At 37.4% G+C, this 27,764-nt stretch overlaps 1 protein-coding gene across 3 annotated transcripts in view; it reads right to left on the bottom strand.

Annotated features, from left to right (window-relative positions):
* LOC124787785 (Ca(2+)/calmodulin-responsive adenylate cyclase) overlaps positions 1–27,764 on the bottom strand; it is a 355,797-nt gene that overhangs the window by 47,462 nt on the left and 280,571 nt on the right. For 2 of the 3 annotated variants that reach the window (XM_047254687.1, XM_047254685.1), the window contains 2 exons: positions 24,785–24,959; positions 14,142–16,812 (listed from right to left, as the gene is read on the bottom strand). In XM_047254687.1, the coding sequence (XP_047110643.1) occupies positions 14,142–16,812; positions 24,785–24,959 (2,846 nt within the window). The remainder of the gene's footprint in view (positions 1–14,141; positions 16,813–24,784; positions 24,960–27,764) is intronic. The other variant, XM_047254686.1, reaches the window with a different exon arrangement.

Raw genomic sequence — 27,764 nt, 5'->3', positions numbered from 1 at the left:
ATTTGTAAAATTGCTTGCAAATTGACTACATTATAAGCTGCAATGGAGTCAATGCGCAAGTCAGCTAATCAAGAAGCTCTGTTTAGCATACATTCCTTTACAGGCAACTCTCAGTGAGGTGACTTGAAGATAATTGTGCTGGGTTATTTTGGATACTGTAACTCCTTGTTTCCTTGTTTTCCTATACTCATAAAAGCTTATTTATGTGTATCCTACGTGGATGAGTATTTTGATCTGTTTATTGTGAGGTTGAGATGATCTCTGGTGTATAACAAATAAAATCATTGCCTCAAATAAATGAAGTAATATTCAGCAGAAGCAAACATACAAGTACTGCATAAAGTATATAAATGCACACCGTGCAGAACTCTCTTGAAGGATCTTGGGATTCTTACACTCAATTCCCAGTATACTTATTCCATAATGCCTTTTGTTGTTGATAATGCCATCAGTTTCAGCTGAACTGTGATTTATATATCACAATGCAAGATACAAAAATAATATTCGTACTAAGTTTGTCTACTTTTCTAAGGTTCAGAGTAAAGTCACGTACTATGGTGCAAAATCAAACAATAGTCAGGATGATAAGAACAATATGAGAAGGATAGACTGCTGCTCACTGGAGAGTACATGTCCAGTTCAGACAGGCACAATGAAAAAGACTGCTAAAATAATTAAGTTTTCAAACAAAGTTGTTCTTTTGAAATAATAAACACACACACACATTCGCACAAGCACATCTCAAACACACACATCAACTGTTTCCAGGTGCTAGGGACAACTGCAGGATGCCACTAATCATGGCAGAAATCTCTCTACCATTCGTTTCTGTGACATATGCTCTACATTTTGTGCACATTTTCTTGCAATGCAGTATGCTTATCCATCACTTCACCTAATGAAATAGCTGATTATCTCACTGAATGTAAAAATATAACTAACTGATCCTAGTACCTAACATACTGGGGATGAACAAAAACATGAAAACACCAAAAACAAAACACATTTCTATGCACAATATGGTGTAGGAAAATGGGTGGCATTCAAAACAGCTTCCAAGACATCTCAGAATGATAAATACAAGTCTTGCACTGTCTTAAATTGTTCTTCCAGCAAAATAGCCACAAGTTCAGGTAATAATGAAGGAGGTGGATAGTAATCGTACACCCTTCTCTCCAAAGTAGACCACAAAGGCTAAATAATACTGAGATCTTGTGATTGTGATGGCCAGGAGGAAGCAACAGTTCTTCCAAGTGCTAACAAAAGCAGTTCCTGGATGATACTAGCAGTATAGTCAGGGGCTCTGTCCTCTTGGTGCACATCATCACCACTATGGAACAAATGTTGTATCATGCATGGACCTGATCAGTTGAAATGGCTACATAATCCTTGGTAGTAATGCAACATTCCAGAGTGATTATGGGGCCCATGGAATATCAAGATACTGCTGTCCAAATTATCACCCCCGCCCCCCATGTTTCACTCTGCATTGTAGGCTTGGGATGGCATACGCCAGACGTAACCTCTGCCAGAACTCAGAAACAGTGTGTGACAAGACTCAGCTGACTGAATGACTTTCTTTTATTGCTCCACAGTCCAGGCTTTATAGCTCTGGCACTAATTTTTCTTATTATGGACATTTTCACCACTGACGAGTCGTTTTGGAATTCCAGCTCGTCCTGCACTTCCCTGTGTACGGAGTGCCCTTTGTGTTGTTTTGTAACTGAAAGAGTGTATGAGTGTGACATTCAGTTATGCAATTATTTTTTACAGCTGTAATTCTCATTTTTTTCCCCCACAATTCCCTTCAGTGACCATGAGTCATGATTAACAAACACATTTTCATCCTTGTTGTACTTAGTGGATGATGTTTTTCCAGCTTTCCCTGTATGCTGTGTAAGTCTTCACCACAGTGCCTTTCGAAACATAGAACACTTTTGGTTACCTTTGATGTGGAAGTACCCACCATAGGATCACCAACAATTTGCCCATGTTCTAGTTCATTTAGCTCTGACCTAATGCACTCAAAACTACACAGAATATTGTTCTGACCATGACTGACACTTGTAATATAGTGACAGGATTGCACAGGTGCTGTTTGTAGTCAAATACAACAGCACCACCTACAGGCTTGGTTAGCATCTCCACTTATTTTCAAGAACGCATTTCTTATGGTTTTTCCAAATTTTTGCCCAGTCCCTGTAAACAATGCAAGAAACACACGCAAATGGGACCTAAGTAAATTGCCACATGCTGCAATACACTGTTATGGAAAACTGATTCTTAGGGCACCTGGCAGTTGGAATGCCAGAAGTCAGAATGACTTTGTTGACATTGCAAGGACACTAGTATACTTCACTGAATGGGCATGAACTTCCACAATTTGATGTACTAAGTTCTTCTCCATAGCAATACCATAAACATTATGCAGTGATATTATTACAGGAAACCTATGAGTACTTGGTATTTTAGAATCTGTTTGGTGTATCACAACATGATCTAGTCCAACCAAACTGCTACTTCAGAACTTGGAACCAGATGCAATTAATAACGACATTTATTTGGCCATCAGTGTTTGCAACTATACAATTAATGAATACATTATATTATACATTTAAACTATTCATACTGTGCCACCTGTGTTTACAAGCTAAGAGATATTATTTATAGACTAGATACCAAGAACAAATTACATTAAGGTCTAATGGATGTAAGTTCAACACGCTGTCAACAAATAACTCAATAAAGAAGTGATCCACTTCACAAAATGAGAGCACACAATGACACAGTCAATATAGACATCTGGTATTTTTCTTTGGCCATTCAGCAATACATGAAAACAACCTTCTTGAAATTAACAGCGAAAACCATCAGTTTTTGACAAAATAATTTAATTGGCTTGGTAAAAACTCTACTAACCAAGTGGCGGCAGAGCACACACATAAAAAACGGTTGTAATTACGCAGGCTTTCAGAACCAGTGGCTCCTTCTTCAGGCAGAAGGGTTGAAGGGGAAGGAAGAAGGGTGAAGAAAAAGGACTGTAGAAGTCTAGGAAAAGGGGTAGATTCTGGAAAAGTCGTCTAGAACTGCACGTCAGGGCAGACTTACCACACGGGATGAGAAGGAAAGACTGATTGTTGGGGACTGCATTGGATGATATTTGAAAACCTGAGAGCTTACAGGTGGAAGGCAAGGTAACATGAAAGAAAGAGATTATAGCTTAAGCATCATGCATGATTTAATACAAGTGAAAAGCTAAGTGCATTGTACATACCTGATGTTGGAGGGGGGCAGTGAAAAATAGATGGGTAAGACAGTGAAAGATGTAGAAAACTAAAACAGAGTGAAGAAAAAGTAGCTACTATGAAGAGATGCTGAGACAGAAGAAATTAACATAAAATAAGGCCAGGTGTGTGGCAAGAATCAAGGACATGTTGTAGTGCTAGTTCCCAGCTGCGGAGTTCTGAGAAAATTGGGTCTGGGGAAAGAATCCCGATGGCGCATGTGATGAAACGGGCACCTAGGTCACGACTGTCATGTTGAAGAGCATGAATTGCAACAGGATATTATGTGTTGACAATGTACAACCTGTGCCTATGCCCATTCATCCTAATTGATAATTTAGTGGTAGTCCTACTGATGTAAAATGCTGAACAGTGTTTACATAACAGCTGGTACATGACATGTGTCATTTCACTGGTAGCTCTCTGTTTGATAGTATATGTTTTGCCAGTTACAGGGCTGTTATAGGAGGTAGTAGGAGGATGCATAGGGCAAGTCTTGTAGCAGGTACAGTCACAGGGGTAGGAACCATAGGGTAGGGAGATGGGTGCAGAAGAAGCATAGGGTCTACCGAGGGTATTGTGAAGGTTGGGAGGGCGATGAAAAGCTATTCTAGGTGTGGTGGGCGAGATTTGAGACAGACTGAATCACATTTGAGGACATGATTTTAGGAAGTCACAGTAGCTGATTAATACATTCCACACAAGGATAATATTTAGTCACCAGTAGTGTGCTCCAAAGTTGTTTTTTTAGAGAGATCAGCAGTACCACCATTGGTTGTGATGGTCCAGGAAATCTGCTTTTGAACTAGGCTGGTGGGATAATTGTGTGCAGTGAAGGCCGAGGTGAGGATGGTGGTGTACTGCTGTAAAGAGTCTGCATCCGAACAAGTACGTTTGTCTTGAGTGCCAAGGCTGTATGGGAGAGAACGTTTTCATGGAAAGGATGGAAACTGTCAAAATGTAAGTACTGTTGTTTGTTGGTAGGTTTAATGAGGGCAGAAGTGTGTAGCTGGCCTTCAGTGAAGACAAGATCAACATCAAGGAAAGTGGCATGGGATTCAGAATAGGACAATGAGAAATTTAATTGGGAGAAGATATTCAGAGATTCCAGGAATATCAATGGGTCAGTCTCACCATGAGTCAATATGATAAAGATGTCATCAACGTATCTAAACCAAATCAGGTACTGAAGACTTATGGATCCCAGGAAAGCCCCCTTCAAGTGACCCATCAAAAGGCTCTCAGGAAGGAGCGATCCTGGTCCCCATGGTCGTAACCCTGATCTGTTTGTAAGTCTGCCCCTCCAAGGTGAAGTAGTTGTTGGTAAGTATTAAACTGATTAAAATGAGTAGGAAGGATGTTATAGGTTTGGAATCTGGTACGCACTGACTGAGGAAATGCTCAGCAGCAGACAGACAATGTACGTGGTGGATGTTGGTATAGAGGGAGATGGCATGAATGGTGACAAGCAAGGTGTGTGGTTAGAGTGGGATGGGCACAGATTTCAGACAGTCTAGGAAATAGTTGATATCTTTGGTATAGGAGAGGAGTCTTTCTACTATGGGTTGCAGGTGCTAATCAACTAAGGCAGATATAAGTCCAGTGGGTATTTTGAAGCCATCAACTACAGGACAGCCAGGATGATGTTTGGGTGGGGTAAGAAATTCCATGGACTGAAGTGTTAGTCTTTGTGAGGGGCCTGAGGTTTTAAGGAGGGACTGTAGGTCAGTTTGAATCAAGGGATGGGATCTTGATGGCAACTGGCAAAACATTTAATATCACAAAGGGAGAGCCACCTGTGAAACAACATGCATCATATACCAGCTGTTATGTAAACACTGTTCAGCCTTTTACATCGGTTGGACTACCACCAAATTATTTATTAAGATGAATGAGCATAAGCAGAGTGTGTGTGCTAGCAGCAAGCAATATCCTCTAGCAGAGCATACTCTACAACATGACAATCTGACAACTGTGTCTGTTTCACCACACATGCCATGTGGATTCCTCTCCCAGACACCAGTTTCTCAGAACTCTGCAGGTAGGAACTAGCACTACAACATAACACACCTGTCCTTCATTTACATTAATTTCTTCCATCTCAGCATTTCTTCAAAGTAACCACTCTTTTCTTCACTCCGTTTTAGTGTTCTACATCTTTCATTGTCTTACACATCTATTTTTCATTGCCCCCTCCACCTCTGTTACATACAATGCACTTAGCATTTCACTCTTATTAACTAGTTTCACTATGTTTTAGTAGTAATCCCTGTGTTCAATATTACCCTGTCTTCAACCTTTAAGCTCTCAAGTTTTCAAATCTCATCTGATGTAGTCTCCAACAACCAGTCTTTCCTTCTCATCCTGTACGGTAAGTCTCCCCTGACCTGCGGTTCTGGGTGACTTCCCTGAAATCTAACCCTCTTCCTTGACCTCTCCAGTCCCCTTCCCTCACCCCTCTCCCTTCCCCTTCAACCCTTCTACCTGAAGAAGGAACCAATGGCTTCGAAAGCTTGCCTAACTACCACCCTCTTTTATGTGTGTGTTCTGCCGCCACTTCTTGAAATTAAGTTGTATGTTCCTAAATAAAAACCAGATGGAAGATGCATTCATCTGCATTTCATACACCACGTTGTCATAAGATAGAGTTCTTTCTGCTCTCCTTTCTCAGGTTGGTCTAGATGGCAAACAATTCATGTCAGCATATGTCACATTGTGCAGTAGATGCTAAAATCACATTATCACAAATTTCACATCATCTTGTTCCCTCATTATTACATAATCCTGACATCCCAGTATTAATAAAAGTTCAATTTCATATTTTTCATACTCTAATAATTTCTACCCTGTGATATGAATAGTGACTCAAGTGGTACACTGCTATTACCAAACACACTCGTTTTTTAGTTACATTAACATGCATGAGCTTACTACTATTATTCACTATGAAGAGTAATCATTACATTTTAATCATAACCTTGAAAAAACAATGTTCATATTCAATTTTTGTTTGTTTGTAGATAGATGTCTGCAGTTCTGGTACATGATGGAATCCCCGTACCACAGTGCCATAACACACAGCTAGGATAACTGTAAATAAAATAGCATAGCCACTGATGAAGCTGAGTATCATAGGGTAATCTGTTTCCAGCAGCTGTGTCAGGCCAGTTCAGATGACTTCCTTGGCCATCTGGATTTGCCTGACAGAACTGCAACATTTCTGCTGTGGCTGAAAACTAATTACAACACAATACTTCACTTTATCAAGGGGATGTAGTGTTTTGTTTTGGCTCCTCTAGTGAAGTGCTATGGTTCTGTGGTGTGGGGATTTCAGTGTGGATCATGACTGGAGACATGTATCTGCAAACAACAAAAAATTGATTACATAATTTTTTCAAGGTGTTGATTAAAACTTAATGACTAACTATTTATGTATGATGATGAAGAACAGTTTCAAATACTGAAATTTCAGGAATACATTTCAACCTTTTATATAATTCTTCCGTTTTCATTCAGATTAATAACTACACTATATGGCCAAGATGAAAACAGACTGAATACTGCTGATAATTTCAAAAGCTGCGCTCACAGAAGAATTTTAAGCAGTAGAAAGTCATATGGCATATTTAAAATCTTGTCTTAGATTAGGTTAGATTAGTACTTGTTCCATAGATCATGAATACGACACTTCGTAATTACGTGGAACGTGTCAGGTTAATAAAAGGTGTCTATACAAAATATTACATTACACGAAATATTACATGACACTTAATATTTTTAATTTTTTTATATGGGTTGGGGAAATTACCCACTTACTATATCCAAAAATTCATCTAATGTGTGTAGAAGGAGTTGCCATTAAGAAATTCTTTTAATTTCCTTTTAAATGCCATACGGCTATCTGTCAGACTTTTGATGCTATTAGGTAAGTGACCAAAGACTTTTTTGGGAGCATAATTTATCCCCTTCTGAGCCAAAGGTAGATTTAATCTTGAGTAGTGAAGATCATCCTTTCTCCTAGTGTTGTAGCCATGTACACTACTATTACTTATGAATTCGTTCGGATTGTTAATAACAAATTTCATAAGTGAATATATATATATATATATATATATATATATATATATATATATATATATATATATATATATATATACACACACTTATTGTGAGGCTACAGTGAAGATCTCTAGCTCTTTAAATAAGTGTCTGCATGATGGTCTGGGATGAGTTCCAGCAATTATTCTGATTAAACACTTTTGAGCAATGAACACTCTTTTACTCAATGATGAGTTACCCCAGAATATGATGCCATACAAAAGCAGAGAATGAAAATAAGGGTGGTGAGCTAATTTACTGAGATGTATATCACCAAAATTTGCAATGACCCTAATAGCATACGTAGCTGAACTCTAATGTTTCAGCAGATCTTCAGTGTGTTTTTCCCAGTTCAACCCCTCATCAATGCATACACCTAGAAATTTTGAATATTCTACCTTAGCTACCGATTTCTAATCCAAGTCTATATTTATTAACGGTGTCATTCCATTTACTGTGTGGAACTGCATATACTGTGTTTTGTCAAAGTTTAATGAGAGCCCATTTGCAGTGAATCACTTAATGATTTTCTGAAAAACATCATTTACAATTTCACCAGTTAATTCTTGTCTGTTGGGTGTGATAGCTATACTTGTATCCTCGGCAAAAAGTATGAGCTTTGCATCTTTGTGAATATACAATGGCACATCATTAATATATATTAAGAACAGCAGAGGACCCAAGACCGAATCTTGCGGTACCCCATTCTTGATTGTTCCCCAGTTTGAGAAATCACCAGTTTTTGCATATTATGTGAACTGCTTATTTCAACTTTCTGCACTCTTCCAGTTAGGTATGACTTAAACCATTTGAGCACTGTCCCATTCATACCACAGTACTTGAGCTTATCTAGAAGTATTCCATGATTTACACAATCAAAAGCCTTTGACAGAGCACAAAAAATCCCAACGGGTGACTTCCGGTTACTCAGAGCATTTAATATTTCATTAGTGAAAGTATTTTCCGCTGAAAAGCCTTCTGGAAATCAAACTGACATTTTGTTAAAACTTTATTTTTACAAAGGTGTGAAGCTACTCTGCAATACATTACTTTTTCAAGAATTTTGGATAAGGTAGTCAGAAGAGAGATTGAGGGGTAGTTGTTGACATCAGACATATCCCCTTTTTTATGCAGTGGTTTAACAATGGCATACTTCAGTCTATCTGGGAAAATACCCTGCTTCAGAGAGCTATTACATATGTGGCTAAGAATCCCACTTATTTCTTGGGAACAAGCTCTTATTGTCCTGCTGGAAATGCCATCAATTCCATGTGAGCTTTTATTCTTGAGAGAGTTTATTATCGTCCTAATTTCAGAAGGAGAGGTGGTTGGAATTTCAATTGTATCAAATGGTGTGGGTAAGGCCTCTTCCATTAACTGCCTTGCTTCTTCTAATGAACATTTAGATCCTATTTTCTCTACAACATTTCAAAAATGATCATTCAAAATATTTTTGACTTCCAGCTTGTTGTTTATCAAGTTTCCATTAGCTTTGGTGGTGATGCAGTCATCCTGTACTTTTGGTTGCCCGGTTTCCCTTGTAATAATATTCCAAATTGTTTTGATTTTGTTATCAGAGGTATTAATCTCAGACATGATGTACATGCTTCTGGACTTTTTAATAACCTTTCTTAATGTAGCACAGTAGTTTTTATAATATTTGGTTGTTTCTGGGTCATTACTCTTTCTTGTTGTTAGATACAGTTCCCTTTTGTGGTTACAAGATTTTTTATTCCTTTAGTAAGCCAAGGTTTTTTGCATGGTTTCTTATAATTAGATTTGATTACTTTCTTGGGGAAACAGTTTTAAAATTCTCATACAAGTGTATCATGAAATAAGTTATATTTTAAATTAGCATAGGGTTCCTTGTACACCTCATCCCAGTCTAACTGCTAAAGATTTTCTCTGAAATTTCTAATTGTTGAGTCATTAATTGAACGCACAACTTTGGAGGCTAGTTTTGAATTACTGAATGGAGCTATGTCATACTGTAACTAGGTGACCATCATGATCAGAAAGGCCATTCTCAACAGGACAAGAATTTATGTTTTTAAACCTATGTTGGTCTATAATGGTGTTATCTATCAATGTGCTGCTGTCCTTTACTACCTGATTAGGAAAATTAATGACAGATGTCAAATTGAAAGAACCAAGCAAGACTTTAGAATAAGCCTCTGTCGTGCACTTCACAGTGGTTGGTAGAGTATAGATGTAAATGTAAATTAGGAAAAAATGATAACACTATGGGAGTGAAGCAGCAACTTTGCTTAACTTGAAAATGAGACCAAAAGATGAAACATTTTGTTTATTCCACTGTGTAGCAATGATGAAATAGAAAAATTTAAAAATCCAACAGCAATATGGGAATACAGGCTATAGACTGTATAGTGGGATGCAGCACTCCACATATCACCTATGTCTGAAGGGGTAATCTGAGTTAACAACTGCTCTAGGCAGTTATCTTTATGAATGAGCCATGGACACAGTAGAACACCTGTAGTTTTCACACATGTTCCACTGTGTTGTTGACATTGTCCTGTTTTCAATTTTGATTTGGATACTTTTTTGACTCTCAATTTTTCACTCACAATGACCTTATATATGGTGTACACACACGTTTCCTTGCATCTTCCCACACTGAGCAGCCCACTCCTATATCAAGGCTTGCACTAACTTTGAACATAAACACAGCTTTGCTATAGTCAACATTCACAAGACCATGTTTGTGGGTGGATTCCTGAAGTGAATTCTGTGTGAGACTCAACTGTTTATGAGTGGAACAAATGATTTGTGTTAGTACCTTGGGAGATAGTAAAATATGGAAGTTTGAGTTCTCTTTCCATTGTGGTTCTTCTCATCAACTGAAGACAGACAGCTCAATGATTTTTCCTCACAATTACAACTGTTCACAAAATGCTTGCTCTGAAAAAATGTAACATTTTTAAATGTACAGTTTTTAGGTTTATCCTATCCTTCATTACTGTAAGTATTGAGAAGCATACAAAACACTTGTATACCTTATTTTATTTCATAATTCCATAACAAATTTTTGGAATATTATACCTTGGTCATGAGATATACTGAATTAATGTTAGCCCGTTTCAGTACCATTTAGTTTGATGAAATCTGTGCCAAAGTGATTACAGATGATGTATTCAAAATGAGCCAGCATGATGCACAAGACAATCGTAATACAACCTGATTTGCAGCTACCTATTATGCAGGTACAAGTTCATTTGTTTCATGTAATACTGCTCTTGTAGATGTTAGCGCTAATTTAATTCTTGTCCCTTTTTTATATATTTTTGTTGTATAATTATCAAACATACGATACTGCGTGACGAGTTTGACAGAGCACTGAAAGACCTGAGTCGAAACAAGGCCCCCGGAGTAGACAATATTCCATTGGAACTACTGATGGCCGTGGGAGAGCCAGTCCTGACAAAACTCTACCATCTGGTGAGCAAGATGTATGAAACAGGCGAAATACCCTCAGACTTCAAAAAGAATATAATAATTCCAATCCCAAAGAAAGCAGGTGTTGACAGATGTGAAAATTACCGAACTATCTGCTTAATAAGTCACAGCTGCAAAATACTAACACGAATTCTTTACAGACGAATGGAAAAACTAGTAGAAGCCAACCTCGGGGAAGATCAGTTTGGATTCCGTAGAAACACTGGAACAAGTGAGGCAATACTGACCTTACGACTTATCTTAGAAGAAAGATTAAGGAAAGGCAAACCTACGTTTCTAGCATTTGTAGACTTAGAGAAAGCTTTTGACAATGTTGACTGGAATACTCTCTTTCAAATTCTGAAGGTGGCAGGGGTAAAATACAGGGAGCGAAAGGCTATTTACAGTTTGTACAGAAACCAGATGGCAGTTATAAGAGTCGAGGGACATGAAAGGGAAGCAGTGGTTGGGAAGGGAGTAAGACAGGGTTGTAGCCTCTCCCCGATGTTGTTCAATCTGTATATTAAGCAAGCAGTAAAGGAAACAAAAGAAAAATACGGGGTAGGTATTAAAATTCATGGAGAAGAAATAAAAACTTTGAGGTTCGCCAATGACATTGTAATTCTGTCAGAGACATCAAAGGACTTGGAAGAGCAGTTGAATGGAATGGACAGTGTCTTGAAAGGAGGATATAAGATGAACATCAACAAAAGCAAAACAAGGATAATGGAATGTAGTCTAATTAAGTCGGGTGATGCTGAGGGAATTGGATTAGGAAATGAGGCACTTAAAGTAGTAAAGGAGTTTTGCTATTTGGGGAGCAAAATAACTGATGATGGTCGAAGTAGAGAGGATATAAAATGTAGGCTGGCAATGGCAAGGAAAGCGTTTCTGAAGAAGAGAAATTTGTTAACATCCAGTATTGATTTAAGTGTCAGGAAGTCATTTCTGAAAGTATTTGTATGGAGTGTAGCCATGTATGGAAGTGAAACATGGACGATAAATAGTTTGGACAAGAAGAGAATAGAAGCTTTCGAAATGTGGTGCTACAGAAGAATGCTGAAGATTAGATGGGTAGATCACATAACTAATGAGGAAGTATTGAATAGGATTGGGGAGAAGAGAAGTTTGTGGCACAACTTGAACAGAAGAAGGGATCGGTTGGTAGGACATGTTCTGAGGCATCAAGGGATCACCAATTTAGCATTGGAGGGCAGCGTGGAGGGTAAAAATCGTAGAGGGAGACCAAGAGATGAATACACTAAGCAGATTCAGAAGGATGTAGGTTGCAGTAGGTACTGGGAGATGAAAAAGCTTGCACAGGATAGAGTGGCATGGAGAGCTGCATCAAACCAGTCTCAGGACTGAAGACCACAACAACAACAATTATCAAACAACATTTCAAAATATAAATGTAAATTTTTACACACAAATAATATTTTAATAGAACATCAAGTGTGACTTTAGAAGGAATGTAACACCACAATGCCTAAACATAGATATTGTCAACAAAAAATGTAGCTACGAGAAAAAATGCTACTCTTGAATGAATTTCTGATAGAAAAATGCATATAGCTCTAAAATTTAGTAGTTCTGCATTGCATGGTCATTTTGAAAACATTGTGGTGGATGTAACGCCACTCTACACTCCATGCATCCACATGTTGTTTCACTTCCTACTTTGTGTTTCATGCAAACTTGCAAATCCCCATTTTTATTTTTTAAAATCTTTTTTAGGTGTTAGATTGATATGTGTTCAGCAACGGGCACAAAACTGCGCTTGGAGTCGAAGAAGTGTTTCACCTAGTGATGGTTTTCCATACTTTTCATAGTCTGGCAACTGGAGATTTTGTTTTAATATTATCTCTGCTGTATTTATTCAGTAATGAACATATATTTACTTTCTCTGGCTGGGTGTTTTTTGGATAATACACACATTGAACAGTGCCATATCCAATGCAAACAAAATAGGTTGGCCCAACTTTCTTTCCCACTAGTGTGTCTCGTAAAGTTCACATTTGATCTGCACTGTTTTTTCCAGAGTTGGTCTCATCAAAGTGTAACATAGGTTAATACAATGTGAAAACCTTTATTTGTATGCTGATTTCATGGGTAGCATGTGGAAGTATTTTTAAGACATCAGTACTATTACACACACACATCACTTTCAATAAATTTGGGGACATAATACAAAACACAGTTCTGAAAATCAGTTTATGGTGCCTGAAAGTTTGTCTGCATGTTGGTAAAAGATTTTTTTGAAACAGTGAAATGTATTGTGTAGCATAAATAACTCAATCAACATTGTGATGAAGGAACAACACTCTGAAATGATTAATGAAGTTTTAAAATAAAAATGACTGTTTACAGAACTTATTGTTTCTGTGTTGATAATTAAGGAGTCTTCCATGCTTCCACATGTTTTATTTGTATGGCATATGGGACCTTACCAACTGTGTCAAGTTGACACACAGTAATACTTCTGGCAAGCGCATGAGTCTTGAGCCATATTTCCCACAGACAACACTATTAATTACTCTATTTAATATGATTTAGAATTCCTGTGAAGCTTATAAATATAGAAGTTTGTACATAGGCAGTCACAGAGAAAATAGAAGAATCAGAAGTATACAAATAGCTATCAAAGAGAAAGACAGCTACAATTCATGCTTTGAGATATACACTATACACACAGAGAAGAGGGACTGCACTTTTAGCTACTACATGCTTTTTTCTCTTCAATTTCTAGTCTATAAGTACCACCCATTTTACTCATTTACTGTGCAGCTATCTCCAAATTATCTATAGTTTCAAACAAGTAAGTGCTGTTATTTGCATAAGCTCTTTCCTTTAGCCTTTTCAAGATTTACAGGCTCCAGTCTGTAAACTACTTTTGATATTTTTCATCAGTATGGTAATTTAAGAATGAGAGGATTATTGTCTTGTGAAATTAAACAATACCAATGTTTTGTCATTGATAAGTCATATGTAAGACTCAAATATTACTCACTTACTCCTCACGAAATTTACTTTTAACTTTTGTTAAATTCACTAGAGAAACTTCATTAGGAATACATAATCAGTGCTTTTTGTATAAAACTGCATTTGTGCTGCATTACTTCTGGTTGTGCTGGTGCTATTTATGTTAGTATTTTAGTAAAATAAATATATACTAGTACACTTCCACAAAGATGAAGTTAAAGAAATTAAAATAGAAAAGCAATAACATGCCTCAATATTTGGCTGTTAGTATTGGTCAACAGAAAAGATTACACTTTCGTTTCTGATTAAATGGGGGCCTACCTGGAACTGGAACAACGATGAACCCCCTGGTTATTATCCTTACTGACCAGCTGACTGCAACTGCTGAAATTATCACCTGGAGCTGTCAGTGGATATTTGCAACCAGTTTGTATTGGGGACACAGAAACAGGCACATGGCGCTGGATTTTTTGAGATTCCTGATTAATCTCACTTTCAGTCATTGGGATAATGTTTCTTCCCCTTTTAAGTGAACCTTCCTTGCTGCTTGTTCTTTTTGTGGGCATTCTTTCATCCTCAAACTTACAATCTACACGACAACTACATGCATTGTCATTAGAATCTGTGATATTATTCAGTTCATCCTGCTGCCTTCTTGCAAGTTCTTGTATGGCAGCTAAACCCACTTGCTCTCTTGGAGATTGACCACTGAGATTGTTATTATTACAAATGCTAACATCTGCCTGGTTTATTACATACCTTCCTAAAACCATGGCATCCCTCTCCAGGTAACTTGACTGGCCCAATTCAGCTAAAACCTGATTGACATTCTTTAACTCCTCTAGTGATATTATTTCTTTATTTTGGTGACTTTTCTCTGGTTTAGGAGGTATATTCTTCAAAAGATTTTGGTCCTCTAATAGCTTCTGAATTTCACGCTCAAAGTTTGGTATCTTATTAACAATGTCCGCACCACTGTGATGGTACTTAGAAATGGGAGACACTGAAGGGAACTTCCCACTGCTTGGAGGCACTGAAGATATTGGTGAATGTGAATCACCTTTCTTAGCACCTCCAGAAGATGCACTATGATGACGAGCAATTTTGTGACCCACATCCTTCCTGTCAGTTTGACTAGAACCATCCTTTTTCGATGATTTTTCACTGGCAGATGTGATGTGTGAAACATTGTCATCATCATCATCATCATCCACATCATCTGTAAAACCAGTCATGGACTCCTTAATATCTGAGTTCTCCACAATAGGTGACTGTCTTAAATGAGATGCAATGTTTTTACAAAAAAAGTTTTCATCTCGTTGCACTGATACACTATCACTTTTACTATTGCTCAAAGCACTTAGCTTTTTGTCTAAACTATGGACTTGTTTTGCACTTTTCACTGCACTACGGACAGCCTGACCACTGCTTCCAGAACTCTGCAGTACATTGTGAGGCACAACTTTGTCCCGCACCGGATAACGTTGGCCACGGTGTCCGATGTACTCAAAACTGCCACAGCTGTCACCACGGTATGACTCTTGACCATCTGCCGCTGATGGAAGGGGACTGCAACAGGCTGATGAATCCATGGTGTTTGTAGTTGCAGCTAAAGCCAACAATGTAGCAGGGGGAAGATTATCTGTATTGGTTGCAACAGACGATTTATTACTTCTTCTAGAGTTACTGGTAGAGCTGCCATTGTCAAGTCGATGGCGACCTGGTGACAGACTCCAGTCTCTCTTGCTGGTGGAGGACCCTCCATTATTTGAAGAATTATTCCTGCTGGACTTGCTACCTTGATGGTGACTTGATGGAGAGAAGCTGCGAGAGGATGAGAGGTTCTGTGTGAGAGGAATATCGTGTAGTGGGGGAGCACTAGGAATCTTTCCAGGCACAGGGTTATTATTATGATTTCCACCTACAACAGCAGAACTACTAGGTAGGAAGCACTGACCAGGTATATAATCTACTGAGGCTCTTGGGGAATTCTCTAGGGAAGAAGAAGGATCAACTTGAATGTCTGATGGATACAACCACTGCTGGACAGAAACTTCTGCATGAAGAGGCGGTGATGGAGAAGGAGAAGCATCAGCATCTGTAGTTCGACTATAACTTTCATCTGATGAACTAATGCTAGGGGAATGGTTCAGTGAGCTTATTTCATCTGCTGAAGAATGGATGCGATGTTGTTGCTGATGGGGACTCGAGAAATATAAACCAAAGGAACTGGCACCCTGTAAACTTTCATCTGAGTAATGTCTCTGAAGTGGATTATTGCGTAATTTTGTTCTTGCAGCTGGCTCTTCCATTCTGTATCGAAACTGATGGTGAGGAGGTGGTGGGGGTGGAATTACAGTACGACCCCGATGTCTGCCGGCAGAGATATCTTTCATTGGAGGTTTTGGAAGTGGTTTTAAGTATGGCTTGAGTTCAGCTCCATTCGAGTCCCTTGTCGGATGTGGTGGATTTGCTGCACGCACCACTGCACCACTTACTCCACCAGAACCATTTGTTACAGGTCCATGGCGAACCACAATTCCTCCATCACCATTACCGCTTGCACCACGTGGCCATGGTGGAGCATATTTTGCGACCTCTGCAGACCGCTGTGAAACCTTTGTGGAAGACGTGCCCGACTGCTGGAAATTTTTGTTATGGGGAGGTAGTGGAGGTGGAGGCAAATTGCTATCATCATCCAAATTATTGTTCCTAGATTTCTTCCCTTGTCGTGGCACTATCTTGTGAGGTGCTCCAGCAGAAGGTGGAAGAAGGGGTTCACATTCTCCACCAGCTCCCGGTCCACATCCAGATCCTGATTCTCGCAAGGGTGGCAAACGTGGAGCACTCCTCATTGAATACCCTTCACTGGCATTGCCTCCAACTCTGTGACTTGGTGGTTTCCCAGCTCGGCTGCCAGAATCTCCTGATCCTCCCTGATGCATCTGGTGCACAAGAGCTAGAGGTGTTGCTACACCACCATACATGTTTCCTAGAGAAATAGAAACATAAATTAGAATGATTAGAAATGAGAATGATGATAAGAGACAAGCAAAACTGAAACATTACATTCATTCGAAACTTCACGCAACATTTTTCTACAAAGAAATCACATCTATCTAAATTATTTACAAAAGTTCCATTCATACACTAAAATTAAATATTAAACCAACCACATGTTTGCATTTTAAAATTTGATGTTAATTAAACATATGGTAGTGGGTCAAATATAAACCTGAATTTTTGTCTTTATTCTCACTCAGTGTACATCTCAGCAAGTGGATTCAAAAGATATCACACACATGTGGTGAATGGATCATGCATTTGATGAGGAACAAAAGGAGTGGTTATGAATATTTTGTACTAAACTGGAACATTGTCAAACATTACAACACAGAACCACACGAAGAGGCCAAAAACAGACCTATGAAGTAGTGTCTGCCCCTGTCAAACAGAAACAAGTTTACCATGTAATAAAGTGCTAGTGATAGCTCTTGTTTGAATATAGAGTTGTTTTTCTGACTGATAACTTACACGAAGAAGTAACAGTGAAGTTTCCTGTGGGGCGGAACATATTACCTATCACAACAAAAGATAACAACAACCGACCCAAAATTTATTTCCTCATTATGGCAATTCAAATTCTAATATTTTTCTATTAACAATACTAAACTGGAAGAAATGTGTTTCAGAAGCTTAAAACACCCCTCTTACAGTCCATAGTTAACATGCAGACACACTTTATTTATTTTGGTTTTTTAAATGTGAGGCAAAAGAGAATAAATAAATAAATAAATAAGCACACAGAGAGCAGTCACATACAAATGGCTGTAAATATAACTAGTTTGATAAAAAAGGACTGTTAATACACTTCCAAATTTGAACATTGTATGGAAATATAAGTAATCTTTGTTTTTTATTTAGTTCATTGGTTTTTTGGAAAAGTCTTATATTTGACCCACTTGTTAACATTGCATAAAACACAACTTACAGTGCCAACAATGTAAATTAATTGCACTGAAACTCAGTGTATTAAGACAAAACTTGACACAAACTATTAGTTTCATTGATTCATAACATATCTTCAAAATGGCAACAAAAATGGCACATCTGAGTACATGAGTTGATGTAGCTTATTCTTCATACACAGTTCTCATGGTCCTTTTGCTTCATGCATTAGGAAGTTCTAGAGCCCTCTTCAGGCAACACATTTCTGCTACAGTTTTTTCATTAAAAGAGACTTTAACTCTCCTACAAAATCTTGATATATATATCAGTAATGACAGATACGATCCACGAATCTGAAGTAGCACTGCTAGTTAGAAAATGTGAGTAGCTCTCCCCATAATTCACACAACTCTGCAAAATGGGAGATGGGAAAAGATAACAAGATATGAAGACAGCATGGGGTTTATCATACAGTTGCAACTATGAGATTCAAGCAAAGTCCACATATAGAGCCAAAGGAAGAATTTTTAATCTAATGGAGCAAGAAATATTGTGTGTGTTGGCTTCATTTTTATGAGAGTCACATTGTGTTCTGATGAAGGTCCAGGAGTAAAATGCAAGTTAGAGATATTCACAAAGAAATTGAAGGTAAAATAATACATATATAATCTGTTTTTAAGAAAGTAAAGAATGAGAAATATTACGAAATTTCCAAGGAAATCATAAGATGATTGATGACTAGCTACAAAACAATTTCTAACATTTCACCAAAGGCTGGAATGCGAACGTCAGTAAAAAACAACAACAAAGCACGCAAGCATGCTGCCCCCCGCCCCCCTCAATCCCCCCACACCACCATACACACCTACCTTTCATACAGCTATTGGAAACACCCAAAATGACAAAATTACTGTTATGAGCTGATTTTTCAAATGTAGTACCTGTGTTACGAATAATGTAAATAATGTACAAGGGTCGACTAAAAAGAAATGTGTCCACCTTCATAACTCTTCAACAGTTGACAGCATTGGTATGCAGCAGGTACTGGCTTGTTCCGTAGACTCTTCTCTTCAGCTCCAGTTGGCGGGAAGCCTTAGAATTGAACAGTTGTGTTGTTACAGTGTAAAGTATGGAACCCAGCACAGATGGTCAGTCAATGTGCAGTCATTTAGTTCTTGACAGCAGAAGGTGTCACCCCAAAGGAGATTCATCAGAGAATGAAACGTCAGTCTGTAGAATATCAACACAAAGACTCACCCCAGAAAAATAAATTCAACACGCAGCTCTCAGCTTGAAAAACATGGCCACAGTGTTCTGGGATGCAGATGGTGTTACCCATGTTGATTTCCTTGATCATGGAACAACAATAAATTCAGAGCATTACATCACAATGCTGTGAACTCTGAAACGACGGCTAACAAGGGTCTGAAAGGAAAAAGGAAATGTTTTCCTGCAGCATGACAATGCCAAACCATACACTTCACATGCCACCACAACAGAACTTCAGAGACTGAATCTCAGTACCATACGGCATCCTGCACACAGTCCAGATTTAGCACCGTCTGACTTAGATCTGTTCCCGATAATGAAAAACGAGCTGCAAGAACATCATTATACTTCTGATGAAGACATTGAGAGAACTGTGAGACTGTGGTTGCAGAAACAGAGTGTTGACTTCTTTCGTAACAGCTTCAGAAAACCTGTTTCATCGTTGGCAGAAACATATCCAATAGGGTGGTGATTATGTGGCAAAGTGAATATTGGTAATTAAAGATCACATTCTAAGGATTATTTCTGCATTAGATTTATTAAAATATTCCCATCCAAACCAAATTAACGAAGGTGGACGCATTACTTTTCATTCAACCCTCTTATGTTCTGTTCAGTCTGTGATATAATGTGTCATTTCATTCTATAAGTATCTGTTAGATATGCCTATATCAGATATCATGGCATTCCGTAAACAAAAGTTGAATATGTGAAGCAGTGCATTTGCTATGGTCTTCTTGAGAGCATTGGCACTACTGTTCAGACCGATGTGGCAGCGTGAAGCTGATGTTTCTTGTTCTACAAGCCCAACAACTAGTCACAGACACTCATCATGCAAATTTCCCCCTCTATCTTATCAAAATCTCACAACAAACCTAAGAAAGAGTTTGTACATATACCAAATACCCTTAAAATTATCTCAAATATTGTTTATGAAGAACTAATGAAACTCTGGAATGAGATTTTCACTCTGCAACCGAGTGTGCGCTGATATGAAACTTCCTGGCAGATTAAAACTGTGTGCTGGACCGAGACTCGAACTCGGGAACTTTGCCTTTCGCGGGCAAGTGCTCTACCAACTGAGCTACCCAAGCACGACTCATGCCCCGCCCTCACAACTTTACTTCTGCCAGTATCTCGTCTCCTACTGGCAGAAGTAAAGTTGTGAGGGCGGGGCGTGAGTCGTGCATGGGTAGCTCAGTTGATAGAGCACTTGCCCGGGAAAGGCAAAGTTCCAGAGTTCGAGTCTCGGTCCGGCAAACAGTTTTAATATGCCAGGAAGTTTCATAATGAAACTCTGGTTTTTTAGCGTTCTACTCCTACAATGTGGTGGATTATTTAGTATCATATGGAACTGTATCACCACCGTAAGCACTTTACAGTAATGGTGACAGTAGAAAAATAATAATGATACAAACTTAGTGTAATGAAATTGCTCTTATTTGGACATGTAGTCGAAAATTTTATTTTCCAAGATCTGCCATTTTATCTTTTGGACCTTTTTAATAATTTTGTCCATTCATACTGTCTCCATTTATATTTTATCATTTTTCATAGCATTCTCTCTAACACTTGCATTGCTACTTTTATAAACTAGCTTGCAGAGATGAGGAGGATGAGAATTGTGGGATGGATGATTTGCATTTTAGTGGATATGCCTTATAACCAACTACCTAGAGGTACATAAGATCCTGACTAGGGTAAATTCAGAAGCTCACACATCAAACTGATTTCATCTGCAATTGTCATAATAAATCTTCAAACATTATCTCCAATTTATAAGCCAGCATCTACTTCCATGTCATCTCCTAAGAGCTACAACATATTCCAGCACAGCTGTACAATTTTATAAACATGTGACTGGACAAACAATGGCAATAATTAGTACTTCTACACACTGGTTTCAATCTGTAGTCCAGGTTAACTAATCTATGATAAAAAATACTATTTGTATTAGAGCCTTAACCACAAACAAATGCAAGGCATCACTGAATGCAGTAGCAAAATTTTGTAACATGCTCAAGTGAGATCAAACCTGAGCAGATGACACTGTGACGTCATATTAGTTGACCATGGCAACCTCCTCAGCAATAGCAGCTGTATAAAAGATACTCTCAATAAACAGACAAGATAGGAGGGACAATAATAACTAAGACAATAACTTAAAAAAATATACAAAAACAAGATAATAAAAACAACACAGAACACTGAAAGAGATTATATCAAAATTCAAACATAAAAATAAATAACTAAACAAAAATCTACAAATTAAGCATTTCATTAACAAAAAACAAAGGTTCATAACTGGTGCCGTAAAGAGAAGTGAAACACACCTTCCTAAAACAATAATTGTGAGAAGAACTAAATAAATACAGTTGCAGACTGGAATCATCATCTTTGAAATACACATGCTTAAAATGTTTAGCAGTTCTTGTGAGTATCATCAGCTAGCTTAATATTTATTTCTGTTTCTTTTCTGTGTTAAAATTCCTACACCAAATGAGTGACTATTCAAAGAATTTTTAATAAGTGAATTTCCAGCTCTTTTTATTTAATTCAGTGAGCATGACTCACTCTCTCTCTCTCTCTCTCTCTCTCTCTCTCTCTCTCTTTCACCCCCCTCCTCACCCCCCCCTCCCTCCACCAACTGTACATTAAGACATTATTGACACTGAACGTGAAAAAAATTCATTGTAGCTTTCTAACTCTTTCTCTATTGATTTATATTCATAGCTTTTCTAACTAATACTCTTGATTGTTAACATATAATTTTATTTCACTCAGGAGTAAATGGTAAATTGTCAATTTAGTAAAGTTTAGAACAAGTGAAAGAAATACATAGCCATCTCAAAAATTATTATAAATGTTAATACCTTAATTACATTGACAGGGCTCTGCAGCTGTGCAGGTGTATGTATTTTTATGTGTATTTATTTATTTACACGTCAAGTTCCATAGGACCAAATTGAGAAGCAAATCTCCAAGGTCATGGAATGTGTCAGTACATGAAATTACAACATAAAAGTAATAACAGATAAAAATAAATGTTCATGAACCTGGAAAAAGTCAGTCCATAAGTTTAAGTAAACGCTATCAGCAATGCAATAAGAATCAGCTTAATTTTTCTAGGAACTCTTCGGCAGAATAGAAGGAGTGACCCATGAGGAAACTCTTCAGTTTTGATTTGAAAGTGCATGGATTACAGATAAGATTTTTGAATTCGAGTGGCAGCTTATTGAAAATGGATGCAGCAGTATACTGCACACCCTTTTGCACAAGAGTTGCGGAAGTCTGATCCAACTGCAGGTTTGATTTCTGCCGAGTATTAACCGAGTGAAAGCTGCTTATTCTTGGAAATAAACTAATATTGGTAACAAGAAATGACAATAAGGAATATACGTATTGAGAGGCCAATGTCAAAATACCCAGACTCGTGAACAGAGGTCGACAAGAGGTTCGTGAACTCTCACCACTTATTGCCCGAACCGCCCGTTTCTAAGCCAAAAATATTCAGTTAGCTATGAAGGAGGAGTTGTCCAAAAGCTCAGGAAAGTTCTCAATCCTGTTTATGACTTAACAACTCATTGCCTCAACTACACAGTGAATTGTTATCTCTACTTCTTCCATTATTTATATTCCACCAAGGAATGTCTATAATCATATTTACAGTTCTCAACTCTGTTTCATGCTCCAATAGATGACACTGGCAAGTCCTGAACATGCTATTATTTTAACTATAAATTCCCTCACTTTGTCCATCAAAGTACTCTCACAAGTAGAGAGATATAATGAACCTCAATCAGCACTACTGTCCGTCAATACTTCAGTCTCAATGACACTATGTCAGCATTTAGTCAGAGTTAGGAAACATGTATCCACATCTGATCTAGATGAAATACTGGAAATTTTGATTCTGTTGTACCAAATTCCTGAAGGATTTATTTCCTTATGGGAATTATAGAACACTATGTATGAAGGAATGAATGAGTGAAATAAAATGCTCCCTTTGTAACTATGATTTGATCTCCATGTATGATCGCTTGTTTTTCTGGCACCTACTGAAACCTAATCGAATACACAGGATACTTATTTGATTACCTACTTGACAATATCTGATGGTATCTTACTTCTCTCAGCAACAAATATCATCTGCTATAATTTGCACAACAGTCATTTAACTTAGCTTATTCATCTAGGAAGCACACTGCTGCTTCTCTGCTCACTCTGTCATTTATATCTTCATCAATACTTTTAATATGTTAATAGTAATCCATCATGCCTGCCACTGCAAACATTTGTTGCTACTATTTCCGTGCTTGCACTGTGAAATAACAATGCAGACTATCTTGAAATGGAATGTGGCTGCACCTGATCATACAACCACATTGGTTCCCATTATGGCCAAGTTTCAGTGATAATTCACAAATTCATACGAAAATGAACTATGTGAGATAAACAGAGAAAGAGGGAAAGAATTAAAAATGAACAGCAGAAAAGACAGAGGACAATGTGGAGGAAGAGACTGCACTAATAGTAGTTGGCAAGTTAGAATGGGGAAGTTCATGAGGAAGACATCACATTATTACAAGTCTCAGAGAAAATCACTTAAGTAAAATATTTTGCTTGTTTTCAGTGAATAACATTCCAGAGCTCTATAGTCCGATAACTAATCATTTACAAAGAAAGTTACCATTGCACAAGATCATGCAGTCCTTAATAATATTTTATGCTTGCCCATGGTCATCTTGTGGCATCTGTTTAAGAATTAATGGACATTGTCATAATGATACAATTTCATAAAATCTAATCATTCCCAGCCACATTGTGTAGTTCAAACATCATGCACTTTCATCCAAGTACATCCTAATAATTGCTGAGTGGTAACTGCTAACTTGAGGTTTGAACAACTTGGCAGAACTATAGGTCCAATAAGATTTTATTATAACTGCGTAAGGGGTTGAGCATTTCCAGTACACTATCGTACTACATATAGTCTTTAAAGGAATTTGTTATTTATACTGACTTTTTAGAAGAACAACTATGTCAATATATACAGTGTAAGAAAAATGTTGCCCTTCATAATAATTTAATTTAACTTTAGAAGTATCATGCAATGCTAATACCAAATTGGAAAGCAAGCCAAATAATTTTCTTTGACTAAATTCCTTTGATTGCATACTAATTTTTTATTTATAACTTGTTAGTTTTACAGTCCAAAGGAATTACATTCGGCCTTCTGTTGTTAAATTAACTTTTTTACTGTTCTGTAAACTTACACACAAATAGCATGCTGCCATATTTAATTACACACTAGATTAAGAAGCCTGTAAATACCCACCTCATGTAATTTTGATATTCCATGCAAATAATCCATGCAACCTTATGAACCAACTAATGAGGCTATTCACAAAATTTTTGTTCTATAATCAATCATAAACAATAATCAAATTACAAAAGTCATCCTGAAAGTTATATGCACAGGTTATAAAGAACAATAAAATGGATTTTTAAATGCACCCAATTCACATAATTTTGGATTAGAATATTTTATGATCGTACAGACACAGCTGGAGATGTGTCTTAAACCAACACTTAAAAGCTGAAACGACAGGCACTTTATAGACAAAAACACAAGCTTAGCAATATGAAATGGTATAAAAGGATGAAATGGAGAGAAAGATGTATTAACAACTCTTATCAAATACATGTTTATCATGTTGTGCAATGCCAAAGAAAAGTCTCCTTACCCAAACTAGGACCAGTTCTGAGGCTTGGGAGATCATCAACTCTCACTGTTCCAGGTTGCTTACGGTCTGTCAGAAAGTAGGTTGTCATATCACCTTTACCTTTCACTTTTACTTTACCACGGCACTGGAATTCATATGGGTAATTCTTCAGTACTTGATAAACTTCTTCAGTTACCTACAAGCAATTAATTCTTGCAATTATTTTCTGAGTATTTCAAAACTTAACAAAGTCATGCACATATAGATGGAACACATCTAGAAAATACAATAAAGTTTCAATGCAGTGATGCATTGGAAGATCTTAGTTATTTTCTGAACCTTGATAGAAGTAGCCAATGTCCTCGTTGTGAGCTTTACAAGATATATGTCTCTGCTCTTTATATCCAGCCATATGTTATCCAACTGCCACATGACTCTTGATTAACAGTGTAGCAACTATGTAAAGGATTACATCACATACTGATAGACTTTTTTCTTCACAACACAATTTTACCACTTTGTCAGCTGCCTCATTCCCACAGTCAAAATTTCACCATTGTTCCTTTCTGCGGTAACTGTAAAAGTATGTTCTGAATATCGTGAATCTACTGGTTACATGTGTTGAACAAAATCTTCGATATTATGTAGTCTACACTGTCCCCATCAGATGATCATTCTCACACCTCCTTTTGCAACACCACTGATTGTATTAAGTTAAGAGTACACACCAACTAGCCATTATAATTTTTGTCAGTATTTTCATGAAGAGGTCACTGGTAAGCAGCGTTCAACTTTCACTCAGTTCTGAAGTATCTCATAAAGAGTAACAATAATTAATCTCTGCAATCTGATGCATTTCTTACTTATATAAGAAATTATATATTCTGTCTGAGGTCTGCTGCAACAAGAACTTTGATAATAAACAAGATAACAATTTTAATTCTGTGCTGTTTACATTATTTAAATTCCCTCTTAGATTAAGGCTTAAATTTACTCATGTTGTATGGAACTGGGTGAGGTCAATGACTGTATTATAAATTTATGACATAATTTTTACTGCTGCTCTAACTTTTTACTAATTTTTATTACTGTTATGCATTTTGGCAGTGTGCTGGCATCATTAGGTGCACTGCAGTTAGATGTTCATCTACATGAGGTGTGATGAGGATTATTTGCTGGATATGCCAGATAGATAATATTCCAAAATTTAACCATTTTTGCTGGAAACTTGTCTTGCAAACATCTAAATGTGCAAGTGTAAAGTGAAGGTAGTGTATTCATTGCTGTGCTCTGTGTTGCAGACAAATAAATTTCCAGGAAAAATTATTAAATTTTGGTACATATCCTCACTGGCACACCCAGAAAATAATCCCCATCATACTTCAGATTAACGTACATGTAACTGCAGTGCATCTGATGATGGCAGCATGCTGTCAAAACATGTTGTGCTAATAAATATTAGCAAAATGTTACTGACATAGTAAAAATTATTTCATAAAATTAAATTAAGAATATGCAACTTGATTTGTGGGAAGAATAGGATGCAACTTGATTTGTAGGAGAATAGAGAAGTTAGAAATATGAGATCTCTTCACTGACTATTTAGATACAGGGCATTTGATAATTCTACAGCATTGATGCAAGTGAATCAGATACAAAATTTCCTTCTCTTTGATTTCTTCAGTGGCTCCAGTACTTCAGGAGATCGGGTTAAAGATTACTGCTCAAACAAACAACTGTGCACATCCACAAAAGGTAATGTTAAATATCTGGTAGCACAGCGACAGTGTGGTGTACTATGAATTGCTTCCAGGCGTGTAACTGTCACTGCGGAAATTTATTGTCAACAAATCAAAAACTGTCCAACAACAACAACCATGAAGACTGTGTCCAGTGATGCTACTACACATTAATGCCTGCCCACATTCTGCTAGGCTGACAAAAAACACTATACATGAGCTATGTTGGGAAGTCATTCTGCACCCATCTTATTCACTTGATTTTGTGCAGTTATAGTTTCACCTTTTCTGCTCTCTATGCAATACTCTCCAAGGAACCACCTCCCTGGATGGAAATTCATTCTAAACATGGCTTGATGAGTTCTTCACCTCAAAGTCAGACTGTTGTAAATAGGGAAGGAGGACATATTATTGATAAATCTCTGTGTTTATTAAATTTATGGAAAACTTCTACGAACTTATGCACCAACCCAATATATGCTGCAGCCTTTACTGTGATTTTATCAAATAAATATTCTATAAAATTACTGCAGGCGTGTTCTGGCTTGCGCTCAGGTTTCTCCAATTCTACTCTCAACATACAGGTGTCTAGAGATTCTATGGTTGCTCTTGCTTTAAGGTGTTCCAGATTTAGCAGCCACATCATCTCATCAAAAGCTATGGTATAAATCCTTTTCTAAAATTACTGTCGATTACACAAATTAAATTGTTTGTCTCTAGTACTTCTTTTAACACGGCAAAATTCAAGTACTGGTAACACATACATTTGCAAATTAGAAAACTAATTTTAGCTTTCAGAACTGTTAATTTCTTCCTCAGAAAGGGAAGAGGGGCAGGTCACCCAATGGACTGAGATTGACCTCTCTCATCCTGGGGTCTGATTGATCTGCCTCTTCTATCTAACTTTCTCCCTAACCTGTACCTCTTTCCTCACTTTGAAACTATCAATAATTTTTTCAACTTTTAAATGAAGGTAAATAATTGCCATTAGTTCTGTCTGTTCTGCAGTCTTACGGGTTTCTCAAATAAATTTCCCTTTTCGGTGCAGTCGTTTATTAACAATCATTTAAGAATTGTGGTAGTTATGGGCCTCTACAAATTGCACAGGCAGAATGATGTTAATGTTTTATTAATAGTTGCCACTACATGTACTTTATTTCTCAATTCATTCCATAAAGCTGAAATTTTCCCTTCATGACAGGATCTACAGAATATGATGATTGGTAGTGAGGATTCTGCAGGAGGTAGGATTACATGTTCCC

The sequence above is a fragment of the Schistocerca piceifrons genome, chromosome 3 (genome assembly GCF_021461385.2).
Source record: "Schistocerca piceifrons isolate TAMUIC-IGC-003096 chromosome 3, iqSchPice1.1, whole genome shotgun sequence".
Lineage (NCBI taxonomy): Eukaryota > Metazoa > Arthropoda > Insecta > Orthoptera > Acrididae > Schistocerca > Schistocerca piceifrons.
Note: the sequence above shows the minus strand (reverse complement) of the source record. Positions and strands in the feature narration are given on the sequence as shown.